The sequence below is a fragment of the Anneissia japonica genome, unplaced genomic scaffold (genome assembly GCF_011630105.1).
Source record: "Anneissia japonica isolate Jap-2015-1 unplaced genomic scaffold, ASM1163010v1 scaffold287709_len1912824_cov184, whole genome shotgun sequence".
Lineage (NCBI taxonomy): Eukaryota > Metazoa > Echinodermata > Crinoidea > Comatulida > Comatulidae > Anneissia > Anneissia japonica.
The window spans coordinates 875,117-893,731 of NW_022751466.1; the positions used below are offsets into that span (position 1 = coordinate 875,117).

Here is an 18,615-nt window from a genome sequence, read left to right on the forward strand (position 1 = left end):
TATTTAGAACATCATTAATACAACACCTTCATGACAGTCCAGCCCTCCAAATCTTGTTTAATAAATAACTGAATTCACTTCAATGATATATTTTGATCTTCATTCATTATTATTATTATCATTTACTTTTTATTATTATTTATTTATTATTATTATTATTATCTGTATTATTATTATTATTATCTGTATTATTATTATTATTATTATTATTATTATTATTACTATTATTATTATTATTATTATTATTATGTCTTTGCCATTAACATTGTCATTGTTTCTCTGGTAGGCATCTTGTACAGGGACATGTTTTTGCCTAACCAGTCTCATTACGTTTTGAGTGAAATAAAATTATGAATTATGAATTACACCAAGGTCATCTATCGATAAAAACATCGATTCGATTAATTAACAGCAGCTTTTCGCACTGTGACAGTGCCGATAGAAAACAGCAACTTTTTGGCACTGCGGCAGTGCCGATAGAAAACAGCAGCTTTTTTTGGCACTGCGGCAGTGCCAAATCGGCACTGCGGCAGTGCCGATAGCCACTACCGTCATGAAGTGGGAAAAGTATGTTGTCAAGGCAGACCATTAAGTTTGTCTTTAGCGTCACTTGGGCATTATGGTATGTTATTATATAATATATTATTTATTAAGGCTAAGAAAGGTGTATTTAAACCTAGGCTTAGCAGTTAGCCCCCGGGATAGCGCCAAACTCCTTAGTTATTAGGGCTAAGTGCAACTCCTTAGTTATTAGGGCTAAGTACTGCCTAGGCTAGGCCAGCAGTAGTGTAGTAGTAGGGGCTATGGCATAGGGACCTAGCCTAGGCCTAGGCTAGGTAGAGGCTAGAAGCCTACGCTTGGTAGGGCCTGGCCCTACTAGGCCTTGCCGCATAGCCTAGGCTCTGGCCGGTATACGGCTGACCTAGCTAGGCCCCGCTATGGCATATGCCTAGTAGTAGGCCTCTTCTTGTTACAGTTACTGTTTTAAGTGTTAAAACAGTGCATTTATTTATCTTTACATTTGATTTGTTACATTCTTTACACTTACAGGGAAAATTGCGGTCAGCAGCTTTCATAGTTACCAGTGGCTCGGTCATTTTTGCCAGCCACGCTGTACTCTCAGGAAATGAGAAATTCTATAAGCATTTCATTATGCCCTGCTTTCGTTTGGTTGATGCCGAGACATCGCATGTCCTAGGTGTAAAAGCAATGTCTTTTGGTATGGTTCCACTTAACAACTACATAGATCCTCCTTCATTGGTAAGTTACCCTTCTCTTGTAAATTCTTATTTTCTTATAAATTCCAGGAGTTGAGTTGAATAGCTTGGAGGTAAGATGTTCACCTTCCAATTCCAGGGACCTGGCTGGGTTCAAATCCTGTATTGTAGGTTTCCATGACCTTCTCACAACAAATAACTAGACTCCTCTATAAAAGTCTCGTAATGAGACATTTTATGTATCTGCGTCATGTGTAGGCCTACGTTTGTCATGAGATCGACACCTATCAAATAAGACATTGATAAGTTCCTATTGAAATAAATATAAAGTTTAAAAACAATTATTCAGACGTATTTTGAGACAGGACACTGGCAAGGGGTGGGGGGATATTTGCCAAGGCCTGGTCCTCCTGTTGTCCGAAGCCATGATGATGTAGTAGAATCAAAAATATTAATTTGCCTATGCAAATAATATGCACAAATTTGGGCCATACTAAGCCATAATACTCCCCCCATGAACCCTACCAGGAATTTTTATCCCGGGACCGTGACTGGGGCTCTAGTTGGCTCCTTGGTTGGCTCCACTGTCAGAAATTTCTTGAGCCACTACTGGACAGGATTCCGCTTTATATATAGTGCCGCTGTCACACTCTGTAAACTGGACTTTCTATTACTGCATTTGTTTAATACGGCCCACCCTAATGTCAGTTAACCTTCTAAAATACTGTAAGCTGGTAGGATCACCCTCCATTACTGTATTTTTTTTTAGACAACTACTGTTTGGGGAAAAACCTTCAGCAACCCCATCGGAACTGCAGCTGGCTTTGATAAGCATGCTGAAGCAATGGTAAGCCTACACAATATTGGTTTCAGCTTTGTTGAAGTCGGCAGTGTCACACCGCTTCCTCAAGATGGTAATTCAAAGCCTCGAGTGTTCCGGCTGACAGAAGATGATGCAGTCATCAACAGGTATTTCTTGTGGCTAGGTTCAAGTTAACATCATAATTAAATCTGGGTATTCTAATAGTCAGCGAGCATGTTTAGCGGCAGATGAACAGAACAAATGGCTCAGCCTAAAATTCAACAAGGGTGTGAATTGCTTTATATGGATATATTAATGTGAGCTTTACAAGTGGGGTCACGCACAATTTTCCCGGCTGCCGATCGCTCCAACACTAATGGATAAATGGAGGAATAAATTATTTTCCATCGTTATCTATCCATTGGCTTTGAAAACTATTCCTCACTGATCTTCAACTTGAATATGTTATTATATTTTAATTAGATATGGTTTCAACAGTGTTGGACATACAGTGGTGGCAGAAAGGATGAAGAATTACAGAGCAAAACCAGGTAAAACAGCAAATTTTAAACCTGGCTTTTATAACATACACACAGCATCACCAGTTGTTCAAATGTAGGAGACCTCCATGATTGCATCAAGATAGAAAATATATTTATTTGTCAACGTGCACAACTTGGTTCACATGAAATTTGGTTTCCAGATGCTTCAACAGAGAATAAAAATAAAATCTACAATAAATGCAAACTAAAACCATCTGGACTTCTATTCATTTTATTGTCAGTCTGAATTCTTTTGTCCATATTAGTAACATCTGGGCTCTTTTCTTTCGAACAAGTGCTTATCATTTATTTTAATTATTATTTTTGATTCTTAAGTTTAATGGGTTTTAAAAGGGTCTTGAGATGATTTTTTTTTATTGTGGTAGGCGCCATAGAAATACTACCAAATACAACAAAACATTGCAATTTTCATCAAGATACTCTATACAGTTAAAAAATCGAATTGATGTTGAAAATTCTTAATCAGTTTTTGTGTATCTCACATAAAATTTTTCATTGTACTTATTTTTTGCTGTTTCAGGTAAGCAAAATATTGTTGGCATCAACCTAGGCAAGAATAAAACATCAGATAGCGCTATCCAGGATTACGTTCTTGGTGTGGAACGCTTAGGTGACTTGGCAGATTACTTGGTTGTTAACGTTTCCAGTCCAAATACTCCCGGGCTCCGTGACCTTCAAGGCAAAGAGAAACTCCAAGAATTGATAGTAAATGTGGGTAGTAAGTGGTATACAAATGTTTACTTTGCTTACAAATTCTAGAAGTCTTTAAATCCTTGACATTAAGAGCAGTGTACATGATGGAAATAAATCCTGATTGATATTTTTTTTTTGTAATATGTGAATTTTTTTTCAACAAAAAAAATGGAAATCACATATCAAATCATTTTCCTCTCATGATTACTTATTAATCATTGAATTGACAAAGATGGCAATATTTCTTAGGTTACGTACCTGCCAACTTTTTGTGAATAGAAAGCATAAAGTTGCATTATGATAATGGAGCTAGCGAGTATTCAAATTTAACGGTCAAAACTCTATATTTGTAGAAACAAGTGGCAAATTTTAACTATGAACTTAACATTATTTTACACCTTTACTAGGTTTTGAAAGCTAGAGACTCTCTGCCACGTAAACCACCAGTGTTAATCAAAATTGCTCCAGACTTGACAAGCAAGGATAAACACGATATTGCTGATGTCATTCTAGATCCAAAGGTCAGTGACCTCAGTACATTACCTTTGTCCATGTCAGTGCATCTCTCTTATATGTCTACACTGAGTGGGGTAACTTGGTACCAAACACATGGAACCTTGTCATTGATTCTTTGTGATTGTCCAGTCTGGGCTAGCTATCCTGGCTACCTATCTTATGCATAATTCAAAACATATATGGTATTAATATCCAGGGATGGATCCAAAGAAAACCCTGGGTAGGGGATACATGACATGTGAAGCACTGAGGGGTGAAGGAGTAGTGTTTGAGATTATTGTTTAGAAATGCTTGACCATGGTACATTCTTAAAATAGCCCATTTTTTGGGGTATTTTACTCCTTTCTTTTCTTCTCTCTACTTTTCTTTTTTTAGAGGACCCTAAGACACTGTGTCTCCACCTGATATCTCATTTGGTCCAATCTCACTGAGTTTTATTTTGTAGATTTCTGTGTATTCTGTATGTACAATATGTACGTTAAAGTGAACAGACTCTTCCGTAATCATCATATTTGCCTCACAGAGCAGAATTGATGGTTTGATTGTCAGCAATACAACTATAACACGTCCATCACATTTGAAGAGCACGCTAAAGAATGAAGCTGGTGGTTTAAGCGGTAAACCTGTAAGAGAATTATCAACAGATGCTATACGAGAAATGTACAAACTTACTGATGGTATGTCTTGGTAATACAGTACAGTATTAGGTAACTTATTGAGACATTATGTCTAGTTATGACTTGGGATATAGCTATTTTCTTTGCAGTCTAGCAGTAACAGACCCAATGCACTAGGCAAAGGCAGTAACTACTGCTACATCGAACTAGCCAGTGAGTTGTCTGCGTACATTCACTTGCGAAAGTAGCACTGTCCCGAACTCAGTTGATGACTCCCCTTCTGGAAGACACACACCATGCTTTGCTTTTGCTACGCTTGTTTTCGGTTGGTGACTATCCATCAGTTACTGCAGACAGCGGTGTCTATCTGATGGCCAATTGTCTTTCAAAGAAAGATGGATAACATTAATAATGTACACATGTATATGGTGTGTTCATCCGTGTTTTACTTTGCACCATATAATTTCTCCTTGAGTACTGTATAACAAACATAATAATAAAGTTAAAGCTATGTTCCAGCCACAATTCATCCAATTAGAGAAAATGTTTTTAATGATTTAAAAATGATTTTGTTAAATGGGGATTAGGTGAATTTTGGGAATCTTTTATAACCAAATCTTTAGATTTATAAACATCAATTATTTCTTGATAATCTGTATATTTGGATGCACTGTTGGGTATTGTCCAACGTTTGCCACTGTTACGAAAGTGATATCCAATAAATTCACACTATTAAATTTTGTGACAGATGAAAGTGTGGCCATATTTGGGTGTATTGTGACATCATCATGTCCAAATATGGCACATTACACAGAGCTTAATGCTTGGTTGGAAAATGTATAAGAAAATATATGTAAACTAGAAATTGCAAATTGCAAGTGAAGTGCTGCGAAGTACAACTGCATATAAATGTTCTTCGAACAAAATTATTTATGCGAGTCAAGTGAAAATAATGAATAATAAAAATATAACAAATAATATGAGACACGACCCATTGTCTATATTAGAACACTGACGAGCTGACGTAGAAACATAGTAAAAACGAGCGTTGGTACCGTGTATGCCAGTCTATAACAAGCGTCTCCTAAATGTAATAATTAGCACGCTGAAATAGGCTAGTAAATAAGTTTAACTGGGTTCGTAAATAATATTGGCCTCAAAATATTGTGGTTGAGACATGGGCCGATTAAACGTTTGTTTTTTGTTTGTTTGTTTAATGGTTTTCTCCAACACTTCAAATTAACATAACAATATTAAGGTGATAACAATATAATAATAGTACAAGGTTACAAAATCGGTGTAAGTACAAGTGAAAATATAGTTATAGCTCATTTTTTTTTTTGTATTTGCTCTTTTCATTACATCTTAAGTTGTCACTTGCCATTTGATCTCTGGTATCCATCATACACATTTAATTTTAAATACTTAAATAATGAACCATATTTATTTGATTTTTGAAGGGGAGTTTTCTGACAGAGGCATATATTTGAGGGACACATTTATTTTAGGGGAGATTTTTATTTTTTTGTGAGTGTAAAATGGATAACTATAATATACTTATAATAAACACGACTTTTTATTATTAATTATTAATGAAAGTTTTATTGTATGAATCATAATAACTTGTATGTTATCAACTTAAATGGCACCCCACTCTCCTGTGATTTACATTACTTTTGGGTGTTCCAGTCTCATGTTCCTTTTTGCTTGTTGCTTGCTGTTTATATTCTTGTAAATGTTAATGTTTTTAAGACAAATAAATGAAGTGGAATGAAATTCCAGTTTACAGTAGCAATATTAACTCTACTAAATTAATACTTTGGTGATGGAATGGTGTTAAAAATATTGTTGCTACTGTTAGTTTTTGTTTAGTTGTTTGGGGCAATTTATTCCAAATGATGATGGAGGGATATTTATTCCAGCTGATGTTTATTTAAAGTAGAGCATTTAGTTGAGGGGATATGATATTGTGTATCTAAATCAAAACCAAGTTTGACTACTGCTACATCAAACTACCCAGTGAGTTGTCTGCGTACATTCACTTGTGAAAGTAGCCCCCCCCCAAACTCAGTTGATGATTGCCCCTTCTCGAAGACACACACCATGCTTTGCTTTTGCTACGCTTGTTTTCGGTTGGTGACTATCCATCAGTTACTGCAGACAGCGGTGTCTATCTGATGGCCAATTGTCTTTCAAAGAAAGATGGATAACATTAATAATGTACACATGTATATGGTGTGTTCATCCGTGTTCTACTTTGCACCATATAATTTATCCTTGAGTACTGTATAACAAACAAAATAATAAAGTTAAAGCTATATTCCAGCCACAATTCATCCATTTAGAGATATTGTTTTTAATGATTTAAAAATGATTTTGTTAAATGGGGATTAGGTGAATTTTGGGAATCTTTTATAACCAAATCTTTAGATTTATAAACATCAATTATTTCTCGATAATCTGTATATTTGGATGCACTGTTGGGTATTGTCCAACGTTTGCCACTGTTACGAAAGTGATATCCATTAAATTCACACTATTAAATTTTGTGACAGATGAAAGTGTGGCCATATTTGGTTGTATTGTGACATCATCATGTCCAAATATGGCACATTACACAGAGCTTAATGCTTGGTTGGAAAATGTATAAGAAAATATATGTAAATAATATGAACAAATTTTAATAAATTATTCTGTGTAATAAAATATATTTTTGATATGTTTAAAAGCATTGTAGTGATATTGTGTATTTAGTAAATGTAATGTGATATTTCTTAAAGGAAAACTACCGATTATCGGTGTTGGTGGTGTAAGCAGTGGACGTGATGCTTATGACAAGATTAAAGCTGGTGCTTCATTAGTTCAGCTATACACTGCAATGGCATTTCTTGGACCTCCGCTTATAACAACCATCAAGAAAGAATTAGAAAAAATACTACGGTAAATTATTTATTAATATTCAATTATTCACAAGTAATTTGACACTTCAATATGCATCAAATCATGGACAATTATCAACTATGTTTTAATCATTTTTCATTGATGTAAAGAAACTTCTTGTTGAATACAATAATAGTTTGCTAGTGTTTGAAAAAAACATACCAATGATTTTTGTTTCATTTTTATTTATATGCTGTTTTTTTTTTTATTTGTGCTATTATCCTACACATTTTTAAACAAATAACTACATTTTCTTTTCAGAGAAGACGGATTTAATAATGTCAGTGAGGCTGTAGGACTTGATCACCGATAGTTAGCTATAGCCCGTGTCCACTTGAAATGTTTCCCCTCACCCATGATCTTCGCCATATAGACATGTAAATTTCTCCATTTAATGAAGTTCATGCACCCCCTTCTAAGTAATTTAGGCCTTACAATACTTTGAAGATTATTATTTATTATTTGACAAGGCTTACGATTTCAGCATGGGTATAATTATCTGTCTGAAAAATTATTCAACATTTATCGTATCAGATATATATTTTCTTATTGAACAGTCTTAATAAATCATGTTGAAATTGTATCTTGTCTTTGTCATTCATTTATTTGTTTATATGATAAACTGCCACCTAAATCTAATATAAACTTGAAAAAAAACAAAAGACTTCTGCAAAGGCTGTGATTACTATGCCCGCTTATGCTACCTTCTTGGAAATTGGCCTTCCCATTAGGGACGTGGCCTTCCCATTAAGGACATTGGCTCCCAGGCAAATCCTGGTACCACCACTGCCTCATAGGGGCCCTACACTTTCAGTTGGAAATAGGCAGCTGTATGAAAAAACAAGAGTGACCTCTATTTAATGCTTCGTGTATGCACCTTTCAGACAAGGCTTTCTGTTGACACTATTAAAACATGGAGGAAATATCCTCCATGCTTAAAACAGAAAAGAAACAATAAAAAAAAATTAAAAATTGAATACCAAGACGCCATTCGAACTCGACTAGAGCACATCGTTAACCGACCACGCCATCCATGCAATGTGTCCTATTAAGCCTAAAAAGAAGTTATGTTGCCGTAACATGGCCGACCCTGGACATTTTTATTTAAATTTCACGATACAAGTGCGGCAGTTTTTTTTAGGCCTTATTGGTAATAGGTGTATGGGGCACCCTGGCAGTGGCGGCTCCAGGATATATTTTCTGGGGAGGGGTCTGAGCTGTCCGACCGGGACTTGAGCTCGTAGGCCTGAGCTGAGGGAAGGGTTTGAGAGGGGGGTCCCTCTCCCAAATGAGATTTTTTTTTTTAAATAGCAACCTCTGGATGGCCATAAATGACTGTGACAGACATGTGTTGGCATGGCGTGGGCCTACAGTATTTTAAACTTATTTTAGTCCGGTTGCCCGACAAGCTCTGTCCTAAATAAAAAATAATTATACTGTATAAAATGGCAAGTATTGTAGTGGAGGTGTAGCTTAATGGTTACTGCTCTGTCCACACTATGAAATCTTATGTGAAAAATGTGTGTGATGTGCCCAAATATGGGCATCTCACTTGGCCTCATGCGATGTGATTTAGGAAGTAAAGCTTCGCATTATCAATTTTGTGCTCTTATATTTGCCCAACTTCCATGGACCCTAGCATCCTATTATATGCCTGCATGTAGAAAATGTACTATAGGTGACAATGTATAAATTGTAATTTTTTTTTTTTAGAAAAACATACAGTATTGTCCCTATTAAGAATTGAACCCAATACTGTACCTTCCAATCACTGTTGGTATACAACCTTAGGTATAGCATTAGGACTCGTTTTTTTTGTCTAAATGTATTGCATCATACACAATTATTTTCCTACCAAAGTTACTATCAAATGTAAAACCTGTTTTTGATGGTATTGAGTCACAGAAACTGGTATTAGCATGCTAGTTTTACGTACTGGTATGATACTGTATTTTATTAAATACTGCTCTAAGATATACTATTTCTCAAGAAGATATTGTCTGTATAAATGCTTATGATTATCATTATCGTAATGTGGAATGAAATTAACTTCAAGAACTTCTTGGAAACCTTCTTCAACTGTTGGATAAACAAACTTGTTCTTGTACGAATGAAACACCATATCTGTCAGTGGTGCATGCTGGGATGGGGTGAGTGTCATCTGCCGAAACTGGAAATACATAAAGGGTAGTGTATTTTAATGGAATACAATCCAGCTCATTTAATGCATTAAAAAATATAATACATGCACTTAAAATTTTCTTCTTTTTTTTTTAAATGTGAACTACAAGATGATGCATTAATAAAGCAATTATATGTAGGCCTATGATAGTTTTAACAAAAATCATACTGTAAAATGAAAAACTGTCAATGATGATTAAGCACATTAGAAAAATTTTTCTCATTAAGAAACTGATTTTTCCACTTACCCTCTCATTATGAAAACAATGCGTGATTGAACTTTTAAAGACAAAGCATCTACACCCCACAGATGCTGCTTCAGCACAGGAGATATATCTACAAAAATAAACATTATTATAAGAACTGTATAATGTTTTCCCTTTAGGCACGTGGCCAAGGATTACTAATAACGACTTAATCACTGTCCTGTCAGATAGGTGGCAATCCCTTCACACGACAAACATATACACATGGTGATCTACATAAAATACGAGTCTCGTGGAGTGGAGTCATGTTTTGTTGTGAGAAAAAATCCTGAAATCTGACAGGATTTGAACTTGGGACCCTGGGATTAGAAGGCAAGCATCACAACCACCAAGCTATTTAATTCCACTCTCTTGTTCTTGAAATTATGACAGCAAGGCACTGCTTACCGTTTCCTTGATTCTGGGTCTGGGTTTGTGTTGTCGATCACAACTCGTTTTCCATCTTTCAAGGCTTTAATACAGCCTGCTACACATTTCTGCCAACTTCCCAATGTGTCCTTTGAAAATAATGTGACACATATATAAGATTGATTAATAATGAAGAATAAACTCAGTATGTTTAAATTTTATATTTTTTATATTTTACAAGTCCCAGCTTCCAATTAAAAAATTTTAACTAGAAAATATTTTCCCCATCAATTATTTTTGAGTTCATTATTCTTTGCAAGATCTACAACGTATGAAGAGCAATTAAATAATTTTTGTGGTAAATGCAAATGATATATTTGAGCATTTTAAATGAGAAATTTAATGGGGTTTTTTTTTGGTTTTTTTTTTTTAAGTCTAATTGTATAATATGTCTTACAGTATTTTAACATTGAGTTTATTTTCAACTTAAATTGGTCGAATAAATTGTAGACCACAACATAAATTTCTTCCACATTTTTTCATGTCAATGCTTTTAAAATTCTCAAAAAATAAAAAAAATATCTCGCAAACTTCATTTACTCACCCTATTAATATGTACATAGTTGTGCTTGGCAAGGTGTGTCTTTACAAATGTACTCTTACCAGCTGTAAAGAATGCAAATCTACACTCATTAATTAATATTAATTACCAATATGCTTACTTTTTTTGTGTCATTATTTTCGCCACAATCATACTGATGATGCAAAGAGAGCAATTTTTAAAACTCCAAATAATGAAATTTTATCAACAATGATTAATTCAATATGCAAATACAATAAATGATCAAAAATTTGATCCTTATACTTACATGCAGGGGAGCCCACAAGAACAATTACCTTTTATAGTATATAATGAAAAAATAGGTTTAGTAATTGAACAAATTGGTACAGCACCCAGGGGCGGATTTAGGGGGGAGGGGGGCCCTTTTGGGAGATTAAAAAAAAAAAGAAAAAAGAAAAAAATGATAGCCCAGAACGCCTAAAATAACATTCTAACGTCATTCTAAAATAACGTCTAGAACACAAACATTTCGTGGGGTCCCCTAGGACGGTGTTGTCTCGATCGGCCCAACTTTCGGATCTCTGGATCCGCCCCTGAGCACCTAACATATAAAATTATGTATTGCTGAAAAAATGACATAAAAGAATTATGTATTGCTAAAAAAATTTTGACAGAAATTGGAAAGAAGAATAGATACCTCCTGGCTCTTAGAAGTTAGTTGTCCATTTGACTGTACAAATAGAGGACTTGCAGTCTCCAATAATTTCTAGAATTGTAAATAAGCAGTTTACAGAATTTTGCAGTACAGTACATGTACATATTTTAAAAGTTTATTTCTGATTTTCAAGAACACTATATCACAAGTCTGCTAGTCCCATGCACAGGGGTCCCATATCTCCGGCAAGTTGCCGAGTCTCCCAGAAATCAGAACAGTGTCCCACACAGCCCCAAGCAAGCAAGAATCTCCCGGAAAATAACCAATCTTCCATAACTTCACATCTACATGGTTTTACAACTTTATTACTAATTTTCTCACAGAAAACAGTACTGATGGATATCACAATGCGCAGCAACATAAAGTTAAATGTAAGGCTCAGATCTCGAGCCCAGAAGTGACTTTTTCTAACCTGGGACCCCTGCTTGCGTAATTCACACTTTTCATTTATTTGTTGAACTATTAACCCACTATATTCTTGAAGAAATTCATCTGGCTTCAACAACATAATAATAGTTTTATTACAGTATATTGTGTGCTGTTCAGCAGTTTTCTATTGGTTTCTGATACAATATGACATTATTTCAACTTACTGGGTCAAATTCTGGCATTTCAAAGCGAGCTTTTTGGTAGCCTAAAAAGTACTCCTCAGGGGTGTGGAATGCAAGTCCAATATTCAAAGCAAAGAGACGGTCACTCTTGGAAAAATCCTTCTTTTTACCAGGTGACCATAATGCTGGACGTCCAGCTGCATCTGAAAATAAACAACATAGGCAGCAAATTTAGAATATCTGGAAGCACAGCCTGTTATTAATTTCACTAATATATGAAAATTAGAATTCTAGTTCTAGTCTTGTAGTGCTTTTATGAACTACAAACATTATCACCTTATTGAAAACAAATCTATTTCATTCCATAACGGACTATTCCACTCAGGGGTGGCGCTAGGATTTGCCCACCGAGAGCAAAGTGGGCATGGACAGGCGTCACTCAAAATCATTTGAAAGTTGACCTTGGGTGAAACCCCTGAAAAATACAACAATTAAGGTGTTTCAGAAGCTTATTTTATTGATATCGAGTCCACTAATATGTAGAAAACACAAATTTTTTTTTTCCTTGACAGATGAGGGAGCTCTCCCCGGCGAGAGCCCCTTATCAATCTAATAAACAATAAATGTGGTATGTTGAGTATGACATATAATAGTTGGCGCTATTAGGAAATAAATACCTCCAACATAAAAACTATCTACGATGTTGACTGGAACACCATTATTAGCCTTCTCTACCAAGTGATACCACATACCAGTTGCTGGCTTACGGTACGTACCAAAACCAGTGGCGATGAGGATCTTTGAAATAAAAACAAAGAATGACCACTTCATCGATAATGCAAAAATAGTGAATTTTTTTATGCATCTGATAAAAGTACATCACAAGTTCAAATACAGTTAAACTTGTCTAAGACGCAATCTACAAATTATCCCCAACAACAGAAACGGGTTTGGAAAAACTCTGTATTACAAATGCATCCAGGAAAGCGACCATCTAATTATCGTTCCTTTTTGGCTGAAATCAAGAAGGCCTAATGTACTGTACAATAAATCCTTACTTCTTACCTGTATTGGTACCCCAATAGCTTCTAATATTTTCGTAAACTTTTTCTTTACATCATCAACTTTCAGTTTCCCCCTGCCAATTCCAAGCTATACAATGGCAAAAAATGTATCAGATAATTTCTATTTTTAAATTTAAATTATTTTTTAAAAAGTGCAAATTTCAAACATTCAGAAAAATTTTGAGCTTGGTTTACAAAAAGCGGAAACATCATATCTGGTGCAGCACGTGGCTTATCAGAGAGTAGTGCTTTTTGGGCAGGGCCCTTATTGAACCACTTACAGTAGGTTCAGTCATGGACCATGGTTCAGCATTAGTAGAGGTGAAGGTAGGAATATAACTGGCGGAGTAATTGCATATGCTGAACTGCATATGGGCGTGGTCCATAACTACCTAGCCACTGTAAACAGGCGCTTACAGTAGCTACATGTACATCATTCCGCAAACAACAGGAAAATGAACCATAGCATTGGGGATAACCCCCTACAATGGGTTCTTTAAAGTGGACATAAGTAAGATGTGTACACTGGACGTCCATTTTAAGTCCTTATCCAAGAAGACTTGGTTCTACCAACCAAACCCTGGGCATTGAAGCAATTCAGACCAGTGCTGGTGCTAAGGCTGTAATTTGCGGCGCTCCTGCTATACGGCTCGGCCACTCAACTAAAAAGAGTAAAATCTGGAGGCCTATTTATTATCTCAATGCAAACTAAAGGCCATACATACCTGATTGGTAAAAAATACAATCTGAAAGACAACAATGATAGAATAATTTAGCTACATCTACAATGCATCATATATTCACAAGAAATATTATTTATTTCTTTTAGCCTTCAATAAGGGCAATATAAATATTTTTCATGGTAGGGGAAACTTATGTACACCTACACACCTTGAATCCATCTGCATGTAAGGACTGAATCTTCTTTGGTATATTTGTAAAATTTATTCTAGATAGGGAAAACAATAATAACTAAAATTAGGATTATCATCTTCAATGTTGCCATAATTGTCAGATTTAAATCATAAAATGAACATCATCATATTCATGTTTTTCCATCCTCTCCTCATCTAACTCTACTATATTTTCAAGATTTTAAAATATAAATACTGTGCCTATAATATTTGTTGAGTATTTTAAAGTGGAATCATCAGACAAGTAATTTCTTGAGTAAGTTATTATCAGTCATTTGATGTATTATCTATTTCATGCATAATACGGATTCTTTTGTGAAGGTAAGCTCAACATTATTTATTTCAATGAAAGTCATTATTCTACCTATATATCGAGTATCCAATAACACATACCGATAAAGTGCCTTGCTCAAGAACAATGCAAATTGATGAACATTGTGCTCAAAATTACAACCTTTTGATTAAAATACCAAAACTTACTGTTATGGCACATGCTGCAGCAGCAGCAGCAGCAGCAGCAGCAGCAGCAGCAGCAGCAGCAGCAATAATAATAATAATGATAAGAATAATAATAATAATAATGATAAGAATAATAATAATAATAATAATAATAATAATAATAATAATAATAATAATAATAATAATAATGATAATAATAATAATAATAATGTAATAACAAAACATACCTCCAGTCATCTGCATTCTGTGGAAAGACTCGTCCAGACTTTGTGGTTATAATGGTACCATCAATATCAAACCCAGCAATCTGGTAAATATAATAGATTATGATTCCAGTAAAACAATTGCATATTTTGAACAATGCTATGTAAGGCTTTGTCCACAACTATCAAATTGTATGCGACACATTTATGTGATGTGCCCATATATAGGCATGATGATGTCACATAACACCCAAATAGGGGAAAAATCACATTATTTGTCACATAAAATTTGACAGTGCAGACAGACCTTAATGTTAAATAAAATTTGTAAAAAGAGTATGAAATTAATTATACCAGTGTCGACAGCAGAGCGTCAGAGAGGCATTGCTCCACTATTGGACAAGCACAAACCTCCTATTTTTTTCAATGAAACATAGTGGTTGAAATAAAAATAATTTCTCCGAACAATGTGATTGCCAATCTCTAAATCTGCAGTCTAATAGAACAGGTTTGGGCCATCCTCTCCAAATGAACCCCACCACAAATTTGATTCCAAAACTCTCAATACCAGGCTTTAGACAGTCTATTAGTTAAGACCTCCTGACAGCCTATCAACACATTTTGGAGCCACTGCTGCAGGAGGTGTTTGCATGTGTTTGTCTAGAATTACTTGGAAATGACTACAAAATACTAAAATAAGAGCCCAAAACCACAAACAGGTCCAACAACCTTCTGCATGATATATTGCAGAATAATTGCTTTAAAATTATTTTCACTATAAGATTTAGTGTACCTTGCTCCTAGCACATACTCCTTTGCTAGTATGAACAATCAGCTTTCCCAACTCTTCCCACTCGTCTTGCTGGCATGTCTCAATGCTTGCATCGTGTGTGCGTGTAGCATCATTCTTCTCTTCCTTTTCATCAGATTTTCTTCTTTTTACCACATTTTGGTGCAACCACTGCAATTTCTCACTCACTGATGCTTTATCATTTTCATCAGATTCACCAGTAGCTTTCCCTGTATCTGAATTTATCAGTATATCTTTCCGAACTCGTTTTGATTTTGGTTCTTCTTCTGAATCTATGCTTGTTCGCTTGGATGTTTTTGGAAAAGTTGAATCTACCTTCATTTCATCAGCTTTAAAATTGTCTTTTAAGGAAGATTTCTTTGCTGCTGGTTTACTAACTTTCTTGTTAATTTTCTCAAAATGAACATAATATAAGTAATCAGCACCAGATAATAAATTAATATGGCTGCCATTCTTAATTACTTCAGTGTTCCCCTTCTTTAGTTCTTTCTCACCAACACAAGATGAATTTCCACCAATCTAAAATTAAATCATATAAATTATCATCGAAAAAAGTGAATGATACCAATTTGTATAGTATACATTGGCTCTCTCCCAGTTTTCAAATATTTGTTTTATTATGTTTTTTATTTCATTAAATTACTCCTCCAATTGTACGTCCACATTTTATCATTATTAAAAGCTACAGTAGGTCACCAGTAAAGTATTTCTTTAATAGTATGTTACCAAGCTCTTGTATATTTATCATAGAGTACCACAACACCAGGTGGCACCCTCAGGACGTCGGTTACCGTTCATTACGCCTAAATGACTTTATAATCTTAATGGTTTAGAATCTATAGGCTTTCTGGAATAGGCATTTTAAAACCTAATAATTAATCTACCATCAAAATGTAATAAAAACACAAAAAGCTCGCATTATATTAGTTATTGAACACACATTCAATCATCAATTATAACATTTACAAAGATTAAGATACAACTTCTTAATAATTATGTAGTTAGAAATTGCGATCAATGGTTTGTCAGTGGAGAAAATGTCGTCGGTTGAACGCATTTTGTGTCACCGAAAGCAACAGAGTTAGTATCACATGGTATCGTGATTTAACACTGTAGTACTCTATACCAAAAAACATGTGGAAACTCTATGATGTATAATGAATCAAATATGCTGAATGTCTAAATATTGCTCTTCAAGTCTCAACAACAAATTGATGGACCTTTCTGCTGAGACCCGCCCCTTGGATACTGTTGCTATGGTCCCACAAAACAATAGTGTAAAAATATAATAAACATGTGAGTTTGTGGGATAACACTTTTATTTGTAGGACACGCACATGTATTCCTGGCCTTCTTTTGATTGGTCCGTTGTTTGACTGACACTCTGGGAAAGGTCCATTTAATACAAATAAGAAGAATATTGTAAAAAAAATACCTGTCTCATCTTGACTGTTTTGTCGACACAATCTGCTGTTAGTTCACCTGAAAGTTAAACGACATCATTGGTTATTTTATATACTCATGTAAAACTAATGCTCATTTTAATACAGAACGAAGCAGGGATGGTGCCAGTGGTGGTCTAGAAGAGCTACCAGCCATCCTCAGTCAGGAGGAAAAAAAAAAACAATCATGCAAAGGAAAAAAATTATTCATAATAAAATATAGATTGGAGACTCAAGATTGACTTAAATATAAATTTGAACGTCCCTAAAATGTCAGAGCTTTTGCGACTTAACATTTTGGTCCCCCTCCCAGAGGTTCTTGACAGTCCCTGGCTCTGTCTATTTACAATCCTGTTAAAGGATTTGGCCCCATCCCGCAACAAACCTTTCAGAAATTTGGACCCATCAGGCAATCCTGGCAACTCCACTGGAGTGAAAGAATTCTTTCATCCTTCAAATTTCTCTGAAACAACTACAGTAGCTGTATATAGCATATACATAACTGGATATAGCACTAATTCATGAAGACCATAACGCTTTTATTTTTTGTTTTTTACTGATATACTATAGCGATGAAATACATCTAACAGAAGGAAAGTTAGAAAATAAAATAAAACAATGCAGATGAAACCTAACACCTTCGCACCATTCCCCAGCAATTTAAGGCACAAGGCCCAGCAGAACATTATTCACAGTTTACTCGGATGATGTTACCATCTAGTTCCTAGTCAATTCCTAATCACAAGAAAACAATTAAGTTTTCATTTTCAGATGTTACTTTCTGGTGCTTACATTGCTGCCTTGACAGTCGCTTATCCTTGATCTTGGTGAGTGGTCCTCGGCCAATCAAGACAGCTTGAAGATGTGGCAAATGTATCGGCTCATGGTTTTCACCGACACAATACAAAAAAGCCTCTTCATCCATGTTAGTCTTCAAGAATAATTTTTTTTTTAATTATTTAAAACAACAACACAACTTTAATAATCAATTTTTCTTTAAACAGGCACACACTGTGAATCGACAGTGCTTAATGGTGCAACATAAAAAGAGTCGCCATAAAAAAGAATCAGTTCATAAAACTCATAGCCCATCCATCGGCTCAGGGCCACACCCACTGGCTTCCATTTTGGACGGCCTAAGCACGTCCTATTTCATTTTTCTAGTGTGGCTTAACCCCTGGTTGGGATGATGTGTTGTTTCCATTAGATTTGTTCACAATCATTTTAAACACTTCTTTTGAGAAAAATGAGACTCTATAAGGGGCATGAAAGCAGGGCGTTTACACTGGTACTTAAACGGGGTATGAAATTACGGCTCCTCCCTGATCCACCCGCATCAGGTTTACAAAGCACAGTTTTATTTATGCTGTAACAACCGTATATTTATGTCGATAACAGCAAGATTCGGCAATCTGGTCGGATACCGAGCAAATAGCTCAAACTGCGAACAACAGGTTAGGCCTATATATATATAATATAGTCTATACAGTACTATTATTTATAGAATAGGGCTTAGCTAGGTATCTATAGGCACTTGCTAGGCCTAGTTTAGTTAGGCCCTGCTATGCCTAAACTAAATGGGTGCAGGTCAACTCGGCCACAAGTTATTTAACGTAAATCTAAGTTTTTGCATCCTTTTTCTTCAATATATGATTGAAATAAAGTACACAGTATGTTTTAGTAAAACAAGACCACCACACTACCAAAGGAGATTTGAATGCTATTGCCTATGAATTAAAAAGAGTTATTTA

The 18,615-nt window shown here is 35.1% G+C and overlaps 2 protein-coding genes across 2 annotated transcripts in view; one reads left to right on the top strand and one right to left on the bottom strand.

The window, feature by feature from the left end:
- Positions 1-7,931, top strand: part of LOC117121666 (dihydroorotate dehydrogenase (quinone), mitochondrial-like) — a 10,397-nt gene extending 2,466 nt beyond the window's left edge. The window contains exons 2-10 of the mRNA XM_033266920.1: positions 559-622; positions 1,051-1,260; positions 1,987-2,186; positions 2,503-2,570; positions 3,103-3,293; positions 3,683-3,796; positions 4,315-4,468; positions 7,189-7,348; positions 7,610-7,931. Coding sequence (XP_033122811.1) covers positions 620-622; positions 1,051-1,260; positions 1,987-2,186; positions 2,503-2,570; positions 3,103-3,293; positions 3,683-3,796; positions 4,315-4,468; positions 7,189-7,348; positions 7,610-7,661 — 1,152 coding nt within the window. The 5' untranslated portion in view covers positions 559-619 and the 3' untranslated portion in view covers positions 7,662-7,931. The remainder of the gene's footprint in view (positions 1-558; positions 623-1,050; positions 1,261-1,986; positions 2,187-2,502; positions 2,571-3,102; positions 3,294-3,682; positions 3,797-4,314; positions 4,469-7,188; positions 7,349-7,609) is intronic.
- LOC117121665 (bifunctional polynucleotide phosphatase/kinase-like) overlaps positions 7,345-18,615 on the bottom strand; it is a 12,345-nt gene continuing 1,074 nt past the window's right edge. Inside the window, exons 2-16 of the mRNA XM_033266919.1 lie at positions 17,657-17,795; positions 16,858-16,904; positions 15,405-15,941; positions 14,636-14,715; positions 13,927-13,984; positions 13,761-13,781; positions 13,037-13,123; positions 12,649-12,769; positions 12,014-12,174; positions 11,403-11,471; positions 11,013-11,040; positions 10,748-10,809; positions 10,183-10,292; positions 9,778-9,865; positions 7,345-9,518 (exon numbers count right to left, since the gene is read on the bottom strand). Coding sequence (XP_033122810.1) covers positions 9,327-9,518; positions 9,778-9,865; positions 10,183-10,292; positions 10,748-10,809; positions 11,013-11,040; positions 11,403-11,471; positions 12,014-12,174; positions 12,649-12,769; positions 13,037-13,123; positions 13,761-13,781; positions 13,927-13,984; positions 14,636-14,715; positions 15,405-15,941; positions 16,858-16,904; positions 17,657-17,789 — 1,794 coding nt within the window. The 5' untranslated portion in view covers positions 17,790-17,795 and the 3' untranslated portion in view covers positions 7,345-9,326. The remainder of the gene's footprint in view (positions 9,519-9,777; positions 9,866-10,182; positions 10,293-10,747; positions 10,810-11,012; positions 11,041-11,402; positions 11,472-12,013; positions 12,175-12,648; positions 12,770-13,036; positions 13,124-13,760; positions 13,782-13,926; positions 13,985-14,635; positions 14,716-15,404; positions 15,942-16,857; positions 16,905-17,656; positions 17,796-18,615) is intronic.